Consider the following 18,305-nt stretch of genomic DNA (forward strand, 5'->3'; position numbering starts at 1 on the left):
GGTTATTAGTGCCGTCCACGGATGCCGATTCGTTCACGTACAGTGTCGTTGCGTTATGAGTCACATTAATAACAACGGTCACATATTATTGCGAGCAAGCTTAGCATATTTACAATAATCATATTAACCATCTAATAAATTCGGAAGATTCATTCACATTAATAAACAATACGAAACTTATATCCAAGTACAGGAGGATGCTTAATAAAGTATGTGGTTACAAAAAAATATTCATGTCACAATTTTCGATGCACTAAATACACTAAAATGTTTTTGCCAATAAATATCGGACTGAGAAATACGATTAGACCTACGCTTGCTATCTACAGTAACAATAATGGGTAATGGTTTATGTTTTTGTCTCATTGGTGAAGTTTACATGGTTTTCTAAATATTCGGTTGGGAAGATAGCACGCCTTTTGTACAAGTACATCTGGCTTGACAATCAAAAGTACTTGAATAACTAAACAAAACACCCATTACGACATATGACTAACGGTGTTTTGGACGTGCGATCTTCCCCGACATAAACAGAACGGCACTAACGTGATATTCTCAGTCTCGAAGTTAACTATAGTGGATATGAAGTTGTCCTTCATAACGACAGAGCGGATGCCCTTCCACGTGTCACCCTTCTCGCCGAGCAAAGTGCAGATGGACTCGAGCGCCATCTTGACGACGGAGGGAGGGTTGGCCATGGACCGCACTTCGACCAATTGCTGCTTCTTGATGGATCGGACCGCTGTATTTTGGGATCATCTTCAGCTCAAAGCTAAGCGCAAATTACGGTGGGCCGCAACGCAACGATTTGCCATCGGTTTCATCATTTCATTAGGGGATTTAGTTCTTTCAATTTTGAACACTGATCAATCGAATTAATTCAACGAAAACAATCAATACAATTTAAAACTTTCACATTGATCTATGAAAAATATATCATAGCAGATAATGTACCCACGTCTTCGTCAAGCGCAAACCTATCTTGTTCACAATTAACTGTTACATAAGACCTTATGAAATGTATAACACCGATGTTGAGTATTTTTTTCTCAAAGAAATTTCACAGGTTGCAATGCAGCCCAAATGTGTTCGATACTTATAACTAAAATTTCAATTTTCCGCTTGTAAAATTGGCATGTGACGCTACGCTAAGCTTAATGTGACAGTTATTGGGAGTCTATAAATATAAAATGATTAATACACTTCTCTTTCTACGTGAGGGGTACACGTTACAATTACAACAGTATTATTACACAAAAAGTCATCCACAAAAATAACGTATTTAAGTCAGAATATTGTCTGTCACTAGTATACTACGTTTATCTTGATCTATTTACCAAACCGTAAGATGAAATTTGATGTATGCCGTCGATTTAAAGTGACGGTTTTTGGCGCGTGCGCAAAGGTGATATGAGCACATGAAATAAAACTTACGATTCCTTAAATAATAAGAAGAGTTTCAGTATGCGAGGGATTAGTTTTAATATAATTTAGCCCGCCTATGCTCAAATATGCAAGATATTTTTCTCGCTCTAGTGAATGGTGTTATTGAGCGACAGAGAGGGCTAGAGTCACGGGAAAAGGTGATTCATGGCGAATTGTCGCTAATTTTTTTTCCGTTATTTTTGCGGATGAGTAGTTCTAATAAAACTTTTCAATTTAATTAACAGTAGGAAATTAACAAACAGTAAATAAGGAAATGAATCAAACCGTTTTGCGCCTCGATGACAGCGGGCTCGACTTGTGCCAAGTCGGCCATTACGTCCTTGCGTTTCGCTTCTATTTCCTTTGTTTGCTGCTCTAGAGCAACCTGTATGTTTCAACATAAGAACATTTTATTCCATAGTCTACCTTTGGAGTTAGCTTGTATGCGGTTGGTAGAAAAGTTTATTTGCTTGTTTGTTATCATTTTCCCTAAAAATTTTGAGTTTTTTTTTGGTATTAGATACACATAGCTAACACCTCAATGCAGCTCTAAGATTGTACTTTAACTTTGCTTAGACTTTAATCAGATAGAACGAGACAGATTTTACGTTATAATTTTTTTTTCAAGAAGAAGTTTTTATTTTCTAAAAGAAGTGCATTTCAAACCTGAATTTCCTGACTCTCGACTTTTTTCTTTTCAGCTTCCTGTTGATCTTTCACCATTTGGCGTAGTTTGGCGTTAGCGGCTTCGTTCTTTGCTTGCAATTCCTGGAACATTGATAAACAATTACATCTTCCATATTTGCAAAATCTATACTATCATGATAAATACGAAAGTGTGTGTGAACTGTGTTTGTTACTCAATATTTTACGGCATTATTTAGTTACTACGCGTATTTATATCTCGGGAAGATATTATCTGAGCGCAAAGGGAAACATATGAAATTTCAAGAAGTGTTTCAGCGAGATACAGTGTTTAATGCAGAGGGCAAAAGGTTTAATTAAATCATAAAATTGGATGTTCTTATGTTTAAAAATTACGAACCTGTGATTTAACAGCAAGGCTCTTCTGCATCTCTTCAACTTGCTCGACGGTTTCCGCAATCTTGCCCAGCCCGACGTTCAAGTGCAGTTGTTGCTCTTCGAGGTCCGCGCGTTTCTCCGAGTACAGTTTCACCATTTGCTGGATAAAGTCCAGGTAGTGTCTGTAATTTAATCGGTTTATTTTTTTATTCTGATACAAGTTAAACCTTGACTAAGATGGAAGTAAGCTAACTTGGCAGGGATATAAGTTGACATACCTTAAAAACCATGTGGTCCATTGACGTAATGGATTAGTTGACCCTATTGGAAGTATATTGGCAGGGTGCTGTGTCTGGTTCACATACACGAACTGTACATACACGTACTGTATAAATGTCAATGTATTACTGGGAGTTCAATTGGAGGTAGGTAATCCAACCAAAGTTTGTACTACACGTTATAGAAATATTATGGATATTTCGTGTTCACAACCGTGGCGCAATGCGACAGCCGCGCATCTATACCTGTATCTCACCCTGTATAATGTTGGCATCTCCTCTGATGATAATAATTAATCCCGACGGTTAATTTTGGTCCGTACGCTTCGCTTCGAAGAAAAAATATACCGATTACTGTATCACTAGCACAATCCTGTAATTTGAGCTGGGAATTATAGAACAAAAGAAAGAATGGCATACCTTGGTGTTATGGCCATGGTGCGGTTGGCGCGCTTGGCCAGCCTGGCATTAGCGCGGTGCAGCGTCTGGTGCACGTATACGCACGCGTTGACAACCGCAGCTCGATGCGATGGTCTTGCGCCTATCTCACCGCAAGCTGCCGGGAACTCTTCCGGTGGAACATATTCCGACCAATCGAGGTCCATTCGCGTTGTGAACTCTTTTCCAACCTGACGATTTTATCCGAGATTTTTAATTCCAAAACTTTTACCGCCATTGTAACAAATTCTATTGTACAAAATCTTTGAACTAAATTGACATGCCTAAATCTAGCACTATCCTTTTCAGCAGAGAATATTATGCAATACATTTTGAGTTATAATTAGATAATTAGAATTAATAATAATTAGAATTTAGAGGTTATTCACAACAAAATTAGCCAAGAATATGAAATGTTCAGATAATTATAATTCTTCAAGCGCTAACGATCATTATCAAATCAATGTATGTATTATGTCACTTCGTTGTCTCCCAAGGTCTCATTTACACTTGGGTTTATTTTAGGGAGTCAAAAAACATTCTCACTATTACATTCTTTTTGAGATATTTTCATAAGTAAAATATAGAAGGAAACATTGACAATATTAAAAAAGTTTTTATTATAATAACGAACCTGGAACAGTGCTCCATCGCTCCAATCTCCAAACCAGTTAAGTACGCAACGGTTGAACAGAGCCGGTGACGTGGCGGCGCGGTCCTTTAGGCCTTCCGAAGATGGGTTCATAGTGAACACTACGTGGAGATTGCGCATTACTTGACCAGTGAACCTGAACAGAATAATTATCAGTAAATATATGCATATTATAAATGCGAAAATGTGTTTGTTTGTCTGTTACCTTTCACATCACAAAGATAGCATCCATCCCGGGGATGGACATAGGCTACTTTTTATACCAGAAAATCAGAGTACCTACAGGATTTTTGAAAACCTAAATATCAAAGTGGGCCTAATTTAAACTTATGCTCCATCAACGTACCACTTATACAGTTCGTCGTTAGAATCCAACATAAGGCCTTCTCTTTGAGCGCCTTCTTTGCATTGCGTCATCAGAGCTGCAAACTCATCACCTTCAAACAGTCCAGGCACCTGAAAATCACTGTACATACAGTTTTGTTTCTTATATTTTTACAGTAATACAAATAATCTTAAGTGCACAATGCTTCGATTTCTGAGCGCGAATTCGCGAATAAACTGTAGTGTAGAGAGGGAGAGCGAGGGAGAAAGAAGGAAATGGAGAGTGGGAGAGGAACAGAGGGAGTGGGGAAGAGAGAGTGAAGGGAAGAGGGGAGATAGGGGAGAGAGAGTAAGCGGGGAGAGAAGAAGAGGGGAGAGAGGAAGAGAGGAAAATAGAGGGTGGAGGAGATCTCGCTATTTGATTAAACGTGTTAGTGGAGTGATAATTCTGTACCTGCAAGGTACACTAATTATCATGGGATTTAAGTGAGGAACAAAAACCTAGGACAGAAGAAGTACGTACCTCTCCGTTAGCAAGCAGCGTATTCATTCTCTCCAAGAAGCCGCTATCTAGCACATTGGATTCGTCCAGGATGAAGGCCACCTTCTCATCGCGACACCCGGCGCGCCGTAGTACCGAGCGCAAGTCTTCGTCGAAGTCCGCACCCGTGTATTTATTGTGGACCTGTAATGATAAGGCATATTGACGATCTCTGGAGATAACAGTGATAATAATTCCCATCGAATACTGACAGAAAAAAATAATTGCAAAATGGATCCTCCTAAAATTACCGTAAAAAATTAATACGTAAGTAGATAGAAATACTTTATTGCACAGAAGATAGGGAATCAAGAAATATAATAAACATTTGGTATATCTGCCTATAATAGTTCAACTTGCCTTGATCTGGAAGATGCTAAGTCCGTTCATCCAAGCCACAAAACGACTGAGCGTAGTCTTGCCGGCTCCCGACACACCGATGAGTAACAGATGTCCCTGCGGTTGGCGGAAGATCCGGTCGATTCTTAGCACGTGTTCCAGCACTTCATCGAATAGAACCAATGGGACGTCCAATTCTTCTTCATAGAACACCTAAAAATCACAGGAAAATAAAGTGAGAAACATAATTTTTTTCCAACTTTTTAATTTCAAGATTACAGTAACTAAAACCTCAATAGCTCAAGAGTTAAAGAAATGAACTAAAATCAAAAGGTCGGCTGTTCAAACCGCGCCCGTTGCACTATTTTCGTACCTACTCCTAGCATAAGCTTGACGCTTAGTTGGAGGGGAAAGAGAAATATTATCCATTTAACATGGCTAATATTCTTTAAAAAAAATTGTTAAATATTAAAAAAAAATACCTTCAATCTAGCTTTCACATATTCACGTAACTGATCTCTTTGGACTGGTACATAGTCCTTACTTAACCAGTTGCTGTAGAGAATTGGCCGAGCTAAAGCTTGCTCTCTGTTGATACCTAAAGAAAATTATAAACACAAGATAAAAATTGGCTGCACCTTTTAAGTTTGGTTTATTGCTAATGTAACAAGTATATTTATTGTGAAGGTTAATTTTGAAATCATACCTGGGAAGAATCTCATAGCAACATTATCGATGTTTTCATCAGTCCATTGTCTCTCGGCATCCTCAACCAAACGATCTTGAAACAGACGCAACGCTTCGTGGGCCCAGAGTCTCACCAAACCTTCTATAGTCAGGTTATCTAGGGGTCTGGAAAGATAAAATTTATTGGATCAAACTGCACGATATTTCAATGTCAGACAAAGTTGCGGCTATCATAGAATAGTGTTTCATAAATTACCTGATAGCCTCGCATATACCGCGCACCCATCTCGTCATCTCACGGGGCGAGTACACGTAGTGCGGCTGCATGTCTTGTGTGAAGCGTTCTTGCGACGCCAGGTACAGTTTGACCATAGCCTGCGTCAGAGGCTCCGCGTAGCCGCGCAGAGCGGGTTGCATGCGCAGCATTGCGCGGGTGAATGTACCGTAGATCTGTAGGACGCGTATCATATAGGCATTCGGACTTATGGGATAAAATCCTCCTCAATAGCTCAACGGTTAAGGAGCGGACTGGAAGATCGGCGGTTCAAACCCCACCCGTTGCACTATTGTCGTACCTACTCCTAGCACAAGCTTTACGCTTTATTGAAGGGGAAAGTGGAGTATCAGTCATTCAAATAGCGATTTTCTAGACAGATATTTTACTAATGACTAAAAAAGACATTAACATTTTTTACATACTTTATCCATCACCATGAAGCATTTCTATGGTCTTATTGATATGGATACTTTATAATTTTTTTATTATAATGTTTAATTACCTACCAAAATAAATAACAATTCTAACAACTTTGTTGCACAATAGTTAAAATAAGGTTACAATGTAAATAGACTAAATAACTGATAATCCTCACCTGTTCCAGCGAAGTTTCTCCCGGATAGTCGACATAGATGACTGGAACGTGACGCAACAGCCTGTGTGACAGAGGCTTCCGGCCGGGGTCGGTGGGCGGGTTGCAGGCGCCCACGAATTGGATGCGCTCCAGGTGCACCCATGAATGATCTACGTCCAAAGACAAACGTTTTACCATGGATACCTTTGCATATTGCATATCGCAATTGCAATGCGGAACCCACCGCATTATTATCCCAAGAGAACTCCTACCATTATAGGAAAGGGGTCACGACCCTCACTAATGAGGAATACGACTAGAGAGAGAGGGAGAGAGATTTATATTGCGACGTCAATACGGCACAGTACCACTTTTATAGTTCGTTTAGCAAAATTCGTTTGCGCAGAAAAGCGCAGCCTAACGCCAACTAAAACCGAATGTACACCAATGAAATACATACCTTATTACTTGACGTTAAGTTTTTAAACACAAGAACAAAGACTTGCGCTGTCTTGCTCATAGTTCGTGCGCACCAACCATGGCACGTAAGCAACAAATAATAATTGCTGATAGACGCGCCCTATGATTGTCGGGGATATTTTCGCATCATTCAATAATAAAATTTGTGGTACATCGGCGAAACTTTTAAAAGTGGTAGTGCTGTAGTATTTTAGGTTTGCAAAGCGAAAAAGTTCTTGTAATTTTATGATGTGCAAGTGACATTAAATCTAAGAGTAGTAAAGCAATTTTATGGTCAATTTTATATTGCTATGTAACAGCCAATACGATTGGTGTAATAGCAATGAGAATGTGGCATTGGTGGCGTTATGCAACAATTTGGCTATCTCGCTCACACTTGCGACATCAATTACTCCTATCGCCAGATTTGAAGTTGAAGTGATGTTCACGAAAACAGACAGACAAACTATTGCTCCTTTATAAATAGTACGAGAAATTTCTAAAATTGCTTACCGCTTGCCCTATAGAAGCCCTTATGTTCGAGCAGCTGTCGTAAGAACGAGATTACACGTTGCGTGCCGTATTGATCCATATCCGGTAAGTTAATTTCGTCGCAAAACAATACCAGCCATTTGCCGAGCTAGAACAAAATGAATGATGAAACAAATTCTTTGATATCTTGTCAAGAAGACTTGTAAAAGTCTACTTGAATAAAAAATCTATTCTATTCTATAAAGTTCGGATTCAAAAGTCTGTAAATGCCTTTTAATTTTTAGACAGAGTTAGCTTTTGAATTTAAAAGATGGTAATAATAATACCCTCTTTTATTAAAATTCCACCCTTAACAATCTTAGATAAAGTTCAATAGAAGCGTTTAGTTCCCGAAAAAACGATTAAGTCACCAAATCTTATTGAATATATTGACGATGGTAAAAGTAATGAGTGTGAATGAATGAAATATGCTTTACTGTAAGATAAACACAAAAAAGAAATACTAAATACATAATACATTGGCTTCATCAAGTGCGCTGTTCTTAATAGTTACCTGTACAGGCGCCAGAACGACTCCGTTGGGCGTTTTTCTATACTCGCAGTAGTGGTCGAAGGTCTTGAGCAGCAGCTCTGGAGTTGTAGCAGACGAGAAGTTGAGGCCGACCACCTCCATGTCCGGCAGAGCTCGTAGCGCAGAGAACAGAGTCATGGTCTTACCAGACCCGGGCGGACCACAGAGGACTGCCAAACAAAGCAGAATATTATAGAAGAGATAAAAAGAGAGTGAAAGATGGGAGGGGGAAGAAAGAGAAGGAAAGAGCAACGGGCTGAAATCGGAAAGGTCAGCGGCGGTTCAAACCACCCATGAACTATTGCCGTACGTACTGCTTACAATTAGCACAAGCTTTACGCTTAGTTGGCGGGGAATATTATAACATCATGACATAGATGACTGGAACGTGACATATGCTATGGCACAGGGAACATTACAAAAAAGATAGCACTATTCAATGAGGCGTATAGTGTAAACTACATACCGAGTGGCTTGTGTTCGGCGAGCCACGTGTATAGAAGGGCTTCATGTCGTACGGTGTCCAGTGTCGGAACGACTATGTCCGGGGCGGCCACTTTGTGAGTCTCGACCTCAATCTGAGGCACTTTCGCGGACCAAGGCACCCATTCGCCGGTTATGGACACCTGTGAAATACCATAGTATGTATATTATGTAAAAAAATCACCAATTCTTCAAGAGTATAATGAAAACAAATACACGTCAAAGTAAGAAGCCTCCTCCTGTTTTCTTTAATCGCTTAAGAACGTAAATTCTGAAATAACAGAAAGTATTTATCTTTTTTCAGTTTGATACATTGTTCTAAAAGAAACAACGAAATAAGTTTGGACAATTTTTTTTTATTATTTTTTTAAATTATGTTTTATATACTTCTGTTATACTACGAATTATTCATAAATGATACATGTTTAATATTTTTAATTACCTCGAAGTCAATGATATGTTGATTGGGTCCACAGTTGGGCAACTGCATGGTACTTGCTGATCTTATAAAATCACCCAATTCGTTACGATCCTGTAAATATACAAAAAAAGAAGTTAATTTAAAATTTCCATGAAACATCCCATACGTATAAATTTAATTACAAAAAGTTTTATGGCAAACCTTGAGTTTGGCGTCGCCGGCGAATGACCACAGCAAGGAATAGACCAGCCATTTTGGGACATAGGCCTCAAGTTGTTCATTGGTGATCGGAAAATCGGGATGTTGGCGATTGTAGCCCAGGATATTCCTACGCATGATACAAATGTAAATAATTGTATATTGTATACAGGATAATCTAGGATACGTCAATGTACTATTAAATAAACATTTTTCATTTTCATATAAGTTCAAATAAAGTTGCTGTTTAAAAAGATGCCCTACATTGAAAATATCTTTTTTCAAAGTCGGTTAAAATTGTATTATGCTGTAACAAAGGGCGCAATAAAAAGTTTATAATATAACAGGTATTCACATAAATTTTCACTAGTTTATTATAATAAAATAAAATGTATAAATAAAATCGCGCCTGTAAACGAAATGTAAATGAATATCGCTAACATAGTGAATATGGCGAACTTTTTTCGTCCAGAATTAAAAAAAAACCCATAACGTTAGGTAATTTACCTGACTCCTCGGTTAAGCATAGAATGTAGTGAGGATAAAGCTCGGTGTCTTGTAAAGTCCATAATATGGTCGAGGGTCGCCGCACGCTCTAAACATTTTACTACCAAACCGTCGCCATAGAACAACGGTTGCAGGAACGCTGCTACGTCACGCTGCGTCTACAAATTATAATGATGATATTATTAAAGGTACACGCACGACATCAAACAAGACGCTGCGAGCCGCTGGATTCAGGCGGCGCAAGGCCATGGTGCGTGGAAGTCCCTACAAGAGACAAAGTTATGCGGAAGCAACCGGCTGAGTTTTTTTTCCTCTCTCGTCGGGCTTTACACAGATTAACCAATGTCAAGTTTGTAGTTATTCACAAGTTAGGGAAACTATACCTCGTCTGTGCCGGCGCTTGCCGACACACGCGCGGCGCCCCTTTAGAGCGCTTCCCAGTCAGTTCCACCAGTAAAACACAAAAACCGGCCACTTTTAACAAAAAAAAAAAAAGACTCCAAAAAGGCACAGCATGCGCGCCAGCAAACGCCAACACAGACGAAGTCCCGGCTGAGTTTTTGACTGCCCAAAAGATGGTGTAGTGTATATTGTAACTTTTTGATTTGAAAAGAGCAACTGCTGAGTTTCTTGGCGGCTCTTCTCAGTAGAATCTTCATTCCGAATCGAAGGCCGAGTCATAGACGTAGCATTTTATGGCACGTCCCGTTAGGCACCAGTTGCCACAAGAAATAAATAAATTGTGATTTGATTTTATTATCTGACCCTGAGTTGTAAAAAAATACCTGTAGTGCTGGTGATAAGATGTTTTCAGTAGCATTCTGGTCTCCACCAGCTGTTGGTGCTGCCATCACAATGCTGAAGGAGTCCTCTTCACCATCCTCTAAAGGAATATTTCTTAAGCTAAAAAAAGGCAAGTTGTATAATTTCTATGGAACCTGGGTACGCATATTATTAATGGAGTAATACAGAAACATTATTTCTATCTCTTACCGCAGTAGATAGTTTTCAAAGATCATTTCAGTTGAGAGTACATCTTGAGAGAACCATACCATGCCACAGCGAGATACTGTAGCTAAGGTGGCATATTTCAAATCTTGCACCTGAAAATACATGAAAAATTTTCTTTCAGTATTTGGAACCAGTAATATTTACTTGACAAAAACACTTAAATCTTTTAAAGGAAAATAATTTTCTATTCTAATTAAATATATAACCTTGTCACATCAGAGAGTGCTTAGGTCCTTATTCATACATACTTTTATCCTGATTCCTGATAATTTACTTTACGAAAAACTGATAAATAAATACATAAATGAGTAAAATACATACCTCAAACATGACGCGCACATTCGGTGGAAGAGACAAACGTTCGCCATTGGGCAAAGTAAGAAGCTTATTGTCATCAAGCACGGAGTTCAAGTTTTCCACCCATTCGGGGTCCACGTCACCGTCGAAAATGATCCATTGACGTTTGTTGATCTCACCGCGGACATTGTCGATGATTTTTCTAATGGGGCAATGGATAATTTATTTGTTTTTATTTGTTATTCTGATCAATTGGATCAAGTGGTAAATTGTAATGACGATTCAAAAGCACTCGTAAAAGTATCTTGAATAAAAATATATTCTATTCTAATTGTTCCTTGTAAATTATTTTTATATGCTAGCTTATGATCGCGAAATCTATACAAATTTCAAACGCCTATTTTACCCCCTTAGGGAGTTAATTTTCAAAAATCCTTTCTTTCTTAGCAGATGTCTACGTCATAATAGCTATCTGTATACCAAATTTTTTAAGTTCAATATTCAATACTAACCTCAGTATATGGGTAAACAACCCATCCGTCCATTCACGAGTGTTAGGATCCAATACACCATATAATGTTTCTTTGGACATTGCTTTAGGATCAATAACATGTGCTACGCCTTCTACACCTTCGTACCTGTTGACAAAATGTATGTATTTCTCAAAATCAATGAATTTTTCAAATTCCATTACATTTTTTAAATTTCACTATAAGTTAGCCAAACATAGAAATCAAATCCAGGACCTCCCACTTATAAGATCAGAGTGGTTGCCACGGCACCATGGAAGTCGTCAAGGTACTCACATTTAAATCAACCAAAATAGGATTCCAATTGTAGCTGATTCGGGTTTTTTGACTAGTCGGTTGATTGCCACGCCGCCCCACGTGTCTATGATCCATAGTTTCAAAGAAAACTTTAAATCTAATCTAATCTAACCTTTCCAAAGCCTTAAGTAGTACACGCCATGCAGTAGATTTACCGCTTCCAGACGGTCCAACCATCATCAGCCCATGATTCAATTTGCAGATTTGGTACAATTGTAGAACCTAGGTATACAATGATAATTTTATTAAATACAAAACAAAAAGCAAGCTAAATAGGGATTATTATGACAGTACAGTTGAAGCAGTTAGCACATTTTGAGGGGCTAAAGATAAACAAAATTTAAAATCTAACTTTTGAATAATATTGGATGCTGTCGATTACACAAGAAATGAGCAAAACTAGTCTATACTAAGCGAAAGCTTTACACGTATGTATTACGATTAAAACTGTCTTATGTTAAGAATCCAATATATATAAGGAAATTGTAAATGTAAGATGTTCGTGCTATGAATAGGCGAGTGTGCAACGAAAATATTACATGCCAGTTTTTGAATACACATTCAAAGATAAATCGAAAGATGCTTGTAATAAAAACAGTTGGAAATAACGAATTTAACTGTCTGATAAAATTTTGAACGCTCTAAAAATAACTTTGTAAGTTCCGTTTCTAAATTTTTTTCTTCAGTTCATGTAATTTGTCGCAATCGCAACTCTATTTAATCGAAATGTTACAAATAAAACAATCAGATAAAGACTATGCTATAGCGTGATATAATTAATAGATTAAACAAAAAATACCAAAATTAATTTAGTACATCCTAACTGTAGCTCTATTGCATGACAATAGAGTGTTAGAGACAGAGTGATGGGTGCAAGGCGGAGGACAGACACTCAGACATGAACCAGCACCGCGACTGACCTTCTCGATCCACGTGCTGTGTTGAGCGCGCGAGGCAGCGCTGCGCCTCTACGTGCCGTTAGCGGGTTAGCATGGAAACCATATGCATTCACACTCACGGTCTATGCGACGCAGCGGACCGTACGCATGCCGACACTGTGCTTTATATTTCTTACACCAACATATTTGTAAGATTGTACTTTTAAAAGTGATTATTATACATCGTGATTAATGTATAACTCGGTTGCGCTAAGTTTGCACCTCACTGGAATGCGGCGTCTCTCCCACTTCGCCGCTCACCTCCCCGCGGTCGTCTTGTCGCGTCAGTAAAGTTCGCATACCGTATCTAAGGCTAAGATCTATAGAGCGTACTTTGACTTTGCTCAGATTTAAGACACTGTTAAAACGAGACAGCGTTATCGATCTGTCTCGTTTTAACTCTGACTTAAGTCTGAGCAAAGTCAAAGTACGCTCTATAGATCTCAGCCTAAGACTCAGTGTGACGTAATCGACGCGAGGTGCAAACTTAGCTTGACCGAGTAGTAAGCCCTCCACAAGGTTCAAATGGGATCTTAATTCTCTACACAAATTGGGGGACTGTGGTGCTACTCGTAAACCTGGGTGTTAATCCCACAACATGGTGAAGCACCTTAATAACTTGTGAATTAGAATACACTATATTTTATAAAAGGGTGTGGAAAATATATAATTTAGAATATAAAACACAGTGCCGTTAAAAATAAAAATGATCTTTAATAATAATAATGAAGCAGTTTTTGTTAAATTAATAGTTATTTTTGTTGGATCAATATTATAAATTGTTAATGCATGTTAGAATATTGTTGTATGAACTTGTTTTGATACCGTCACCAATTTCTTTCTATTTAAGTAGGTATTTTATTTTTTTAATCATTATTAATAGTACACATAATGAAATTAAACATATTTGATGCATATTATGGATAAAATTATAAATAATTGTGCTGCTCGAAACTTATTCAAAATCAAATGAAGGAATCACAAATGATTATGAATGATGTTGATCACACTTTATTAGCAAATTCTTATAAAATTATTTCCTTAACCAAATTAGTAAATAACATTGGATTAAAAGTACTCACAATGTCCGTATAAAAGTACGCAAACTTATTGTTAGTGTTGAATATACAATTGTACATACCTTTTCCATCCATGTATTGCCATGTTCATCTCCTTCACCGCAAACTAAAAATTCTTCAGCGCAGACAGCGCGAATTTCATTTTTCAAACCTAAAAAATAACGATGTTTTATTGTGGCTCATATGAATCATACATATTTTTAAGTGTTAAGAGATAGGAGAGAAAAAATAGGAATATCCTTTAAAAATACAGTCAAATGGGTTCCAGAACTCCAGAGTACCTAAGGAACCTTATCACAATGTGTGCCAATTTAAGAAGTATTTCACTATTGTATGTATGAGGTCCTTGATCTAACAGCCAAGCAAAAACTTCTTCTCTTATCTTTTTTTGGCTTGCTAACTGCCATCGCAGCTGAGTAATCCTTTGGGTTATGTGGATACTCTTGTACACAAAAACTAAATTAAAATGAAAAGTCTAAACATATTGCTATACTTTTCATAGTGCTCCTGCAGAAAAGGATGATAGCACTAGATTTAGACCTGTCAATTAAGTTTGGAGATATACAACAGAATTAGTCAAACTACCCCTCAGATGAATCTAGGAACAAACAAAATTAGTATGGATGGGAGATAAAAAAAATTTACCAGTCATTTCGGCTCTAGTGTAGCCCACGTTAGGGAATACATCGTTTAGCAACGAGAACAACAGTGGGATGTCCTCAGCTACCAATTTGGGCACCATTGTCTCGCATACTGACTGTATTAGGATGTCTTGCTCGGGGAGTGATTCTGCGATTGACGCTTCATCGGGTACTTCTGTTCCGCGCTCGATTAGATTTTCCTATGACAAAAGCAGATTTTGTGTAACAGTAAATTTTGTAAAAAAAAATTCAATTAGAATTTTTCAATCAGTTTTATTTTGCTTAAAAATATCCCCACTAATATTATAAATGTGTAAGTGTGTTTGTTGGTTTGTCCTTCAATTGAACAACGGATCGACTTGATTTTTTTGCATAGATGTGGTATGAAAAAAGAGCAATATCGGTACTTTTATCCCAGAAAATCAAGGAGTTCCTACGGGATTTTTAAAAATTTAAATCCACGCGGACGGAGTCGCGTGCATCGTTTAGTAGTCCATAAACACACAGTTTGTGTAGACATCCCCTTTACAGCATCAGGGTTGAATAATTAAGACCCAGAGTTCAATGTCAAAATCAAGTTTATTGATTTTTATCGCAGTTTATGTGAGCATTTCTGGATAGACAATGTTGTATTCATGTCATGGGAACGAAATTCGTTTTGTAAGAACTGTTTGAGTTGAAGTAATAAAAAAATCATCACAATTTAAACCAAAATAATATACAATAGTGAAGCTATACACAACTTGAACAATCTTACTTACCTTTATCTTTTGAATGCGGTCACGCTTGACGTTACCAGCGGATACCAATACAGATTTAAGGGCACGCAGGCCGAAGTCGTAATGAGATTGGTTCGAAAGCTGTTCGTCACAAAGCCTGAAAAAAAAAAGGTTTTATACATATTTTTTGTAGAATCATATGTAGTTTTTACCGCTAAATATTTCACAAGGCAGGCTGGTAATGGTGTTAATTTGGTCGTACACGAAATTAAACTAAATTAACAGGTCTGAATGTAGTGCTATCCTTTTCTGAAAGCAACATTGTGAAGGAGATAGCGCTAAATTAAAACCTGTTGTTTTAGTTTAGTGATAATGTAATCGAATAAGCACCATCTATTTATTTAGATTTAATTAATATCCGGACCATGAGAAGCCAGGACGTCTCGGACAGTTAGAAATATTTAGCAAAATCTTACTTGAAGAATGGTACAATCTTGCAAGCCAGCTTCTCTGCAGTTCTGAACCCTTGGCTGAACAGCATGACTTCTGCAATAAGTTGCCTATCTGGAGTGGTCATCGCCAGACTGCGGAAGAGCTTCTTGAGGTTGTCGGGCAAGTTGGAGCGGCCGGCGTAGCCCGGGTTCATTGTGATGAATATCGCCATGTCTTGGCTCACGCGGACCTGTTTGCCTACTAGTTCCACCGTTATGGATTTGCCTGAAACAAGTCACAGAAAAATATAATATTTTTATTATGAGATACAGGACGCTCAGTTTCCGCGGCGGTAGCCATAATTTGCAGCGCAATGTATGCTATTGTAGGTCTATGTTATTCGTAGACGAAAAAAAGAAATCAACAGAATTACCTTCATACAGTTTTCCCAAAGTTAAAAGTTACTTACTAGTATTGTCACCTTCTTGGTGACTCTTGAGCGCTTCCTGTATGGTCTGTACTTGCTGCGAAACGGCCGAAAGCATTCTTTCTTCCAGACGATTAAATTCATCAAAGCAACCCCAAGCTCCAACCTATCAAATAAAAAAAAATTGAGGATCTTTTTTTTTATTTTATATAAAATAATAGAAGTAAATAAAAACCAATTAACAAGAATTTAAATATAAATTAACAAGAATTTATACTGCCTATTTGGTTATTTACAATTTCTGAACTTAGCTGAATAGACAAACAAAAAGTAGTCCTATCCTTCTCACAATGTTCCTCCTGAATCAGGATAGCATTACTTCTAGATAAGGCAATTTATGTAATTTTATATTGTAATACTAATCATACCTGACAAAGACCAACGAAGATTCTTCCCATAGCTTGGAAGTCGAATGTTTCGTCGCAGTTGAACACCAAAACGAATCGACCGAGTTGGTTGCCGAGAGCTTTTACCGACTCAGTTTTACCAGTACCCGCGGGTCCTATGCAAAAAAAATCCAAAGTTATTTAAGAAAATAATCACTTAGAAATAAATTGCATTAAAATGAACTGATAGTAGTCTTTACATATCATCAATAGCACAAGCGGAAAATATGGATGCATAAAATATATGCATGAAATAAATTTATCTCATTCCATTTCAAACTATATGATAAGTACTGATTTAATTGACATTTAGATACAGCTGCACCACAGTTTACGACAGTTAAGGAACTTTTAACAAAATGTTGAGGCTTCGACGTTACTGGCAGGCATCAAAATAATATGTTTCCACATTTGACGTTAGGTAGCCTATAAATCACCTATTTTTCTTAGATTTCACGTCACCCATAGCCTAATATTTGACATGTTATCGTCGATTCAGGAATACACTATTTAATATAAAACTTACCGAATGGAGAACCTCCAAGTCTTGCTTCCAAAGCCTGAGTCATAGTAAGATAACAGCGGTCTGTCAATGGCGTTTGGACTAAGCGATCTTGGACACCCAAATATTCGAAGCCGTACAGAAACTTGGCATTTGCCATGTGGATGGTCAGCTGTTGTAATACCTGTTAAAAGAAAAGAAAAAAATCGTTATTAGTATTATTTTTGTGTCGTAACGATATGTCAGTATTTTATTCTAGTTGCTGCTCAAAGGATTATTCAATCAATTATTTAGGTCAATTTTCTGAAAGGTTCACACAAAATTTTTAAAAATATTTTGTTGCGAAATTTTTATCTCGAAGGTTCAAGGGTTTATCTCAAAGGCGGCAGGGTATCGTTTATGGTATATGTACGACAAAATACTCACATCGTTGTTTCTGGGGTCGAAGTAGCAGCGCATCTCGCACAACCACTCGAATGATCGCGGGCTGTTGACGTCCGATGCGATGAGGCGTCGCGTCACCGTACGCTTGTGGACGAACTCGTTGATCTGCAAGGAGTAATTTATTGTACTCTCCTATAATTGAATGCATTATCACCCTAATAGTGAATCTAATAGTATTCGTAAATGCAAGTGAAATTAGGATATAATAATGATGATGAATGAGTGATTTTTGAAAAATTGAGACCCAAACGAACTATTTTATTGTATTATGACATATGTGGCTGCGTCAGCCGCATCAGAGCGTTACGACAAACTAGTGTGCATATCTACAAATTATAAACTCCGTTGGTCTTCTATCTCCGCGCTCTGGTGCTTAAAGCGGCCTCCACGTCCTGGAATACTCACGAGGTGTTCCAGTTTCCTCCTTCGCAGAGGCGGTTGCTCTTGCAGCACAGAGTCAGCGAGGATGTTGAGCATGTGTTCAACGTGCTGCAGCACTCGGCCCAGCGCGTCACCGCCGCCGCCCACCAGAGCGGCCTCCACGTCCTCCGACCACAGGATCTGGACCGCTAGAACTACGATTTGCGCCTGAAACAACAGTTTATTTTTGATACCACGACAACCACAGTAACGGGCTGCCAAGTTTTGAAGCATGCTCAAAGGCGTCATTTTATGCAAAAGCGCGTAAACACCACGCCAGTATGTAGATTGTAGACTATGCTGCTATGCGCATATGTGTCACGCACCCAATCGTACGAATTTGTCGTCACTTTTAAAAGACGAATGTAAAAGCTTTGCAACTCTGGAGTTTTATAATATTCTTATTTTGAAGCAAAACTTCTCTAAGCATGAC

At 38.1% G+C, this 18,305-nt stretch overlaps 2 protein-coding genes across 8 annotated transcripts in view; one reads left to right on the forward strand and one right to left on the reverse strand.

Annotated features, from left to right (window-relative positions):
* LOC123874356 (ADAM 17-like protease) overlaps positions 1 to 11,372 on the forward strand; it is a 47,611-nt gene extending 36,239 nt beyond the window's left edge. The window contains exon 20 of the mRNA XM_045919637.1: positions 11,357 to 11,372. The gene's annotated coding sequence lies outside the window, so the exon portion shown is untranslated. The remainder of the gene's footprint in view (positions 1 to 11,356) is intronic.
* LOC123874353 (dynein heavy chain, cytoplasmic) overlaps positions 1 to 18,305 on the reverse strand; it is a 55,681-nt gene that overhangs the window by 16,940 nt on the left and 20,436 nt on the right. For 2 of the 7 annotated variants that reach the window (XM_045919634.1, XM_045919632.1), the window contains 33 exons: positions 17,858 to 18,040; positions 17,435 to 17,557; positions 17,033 to 17,192; positions 16,489 to 16,622; positions 16,103 to 16,226; positions 15,678 to 15,918; positions 15,244 to 15,358; positions 14,487 to 14,682; positions 13,904 to 13,992; positions 11,937 to 12,046; positions 11,510 to 11,635; positions 11,022 to 11,199; positions 10,683 to 10,792; positions 10,475 to 10,592; positions 9,690 to 9,847; positions 9,186 to 9,312; positions 9,006 to 9,095; positions 8,547 to 8,706; positions 8,063 to 8,250; positions 7,531 to 7,657; positions 6,580 to 6,728; positions 5,964 to 6,157; positions 5,727 to 5,872; positions 5,503 to 5,618; positions 5,042 to 5,233; positions 4,664 to 4,825; positions 4,163 to 4,272; positions 3,799 to 3,952; positions 3,147 to 3,355; positions 2,471 to 2,630; positions 2,092 to 2,193; positions 1,711 to 1,810; positions 547 to 742 (listed from right to left, as the gene is read on the reverse strand). In XM_045919634.1, the coding sequence (XP_045775590.1) occupies positions 547 to 742; positions 1,711 to 1,810; positions 2,092 to 2,193; positions 2,471 to 2,630; positions 3,147 to 3,355; positions 3,799 to 3,952; positions 4,163 to 4,272; positions 4,664 to 4,825; positions 5,042 to 5,233; positions 5,503 to 5,618; positions 5,727 to 5,872; positions 5,964 to 6,157; positions 6,580 to 6,728; positions 7,531 to 7,657; positions 8,063 to 8,250; positions 8,547 to 8,706; positions 9,006 to 9,095; positions 9,186 to 9,312; positions 9,690 to 9,847; positions 10,475 to 10,592; positions 10,683 to 10,792; positions 11,022 to 11,199; positions 11,510 to 11,635; positions 11,937 to 12,046; positions 13,904 to 13,992; positions 14,487 to 14,682; positions 15,244 to 15,358; positions 15,678 to 15,918; positions 16,103 to 16,226; positions 16,489 to 16,622; positions 17,033 to 17,192; positions 17,435 to 17,557; positions 17,858 to 18,040 (4,847 nt within the window). Of the gene's footprint in view, positions 1 to 546; positions 743 to 1,710; positions 1,811 to 2,091; positions 2,194 to 2,470; positions 2,631 to 3,146; positions 3,356 to 3,798; positions 3,953 to 4,162; positions 4,273 to 4,663; positions 4,826 to 5,041; positions 5,234 to 5,502; positions 5,619 to 5,726; positions 5,873 to 5,963; positions 6,158 to 6,579; positions 6,729 to 7,530; positions 7,658 to 8,062; positions 8,251 to 8,546; positions 8,707 to 9,005; positions 9,096 to 9,185; positions 9,313 to 9,689; positions 9,848 to 10,474; positions 10,593 to 10,682; positions 10,793 to 11,021; positions 11,200 to 11,509; positions 11,636 to 11,936; positions 12,047 to 12,744; positions 12,793 to 13,903; positions 13,993 to 14,486; positions 14,683 to 15,243; positions 15,359 to 15,677; positions 15,919 to 16,102; positions 16,227 to 16,488; positions 16,623 to 17,032; positions 17,193 to 17,434; positions 17,558 to 17,857; positions 18,041 to 18,305 lie in introns of all 7 variants that reach the window. The other 5 variants (XM_045919628.1, XM_045919626.1, XM_045919633.1 and 2 more) reach the window with 3 other exon arrangements.

Source organism: Maniola jurtina, chromosome 18 (genome assembly GCF_905333055.1).
Source record: "Maniola jurtina chromosome 18, ilManJurt1.1, whole genome shotgun sequence".
NCBI classification, from domain to species: Eukaryota; Metazoa; Arthropoda; class Insecta; order Lepidoptera; family Nymphalidae; genus Maniola; species Maniola jurtina.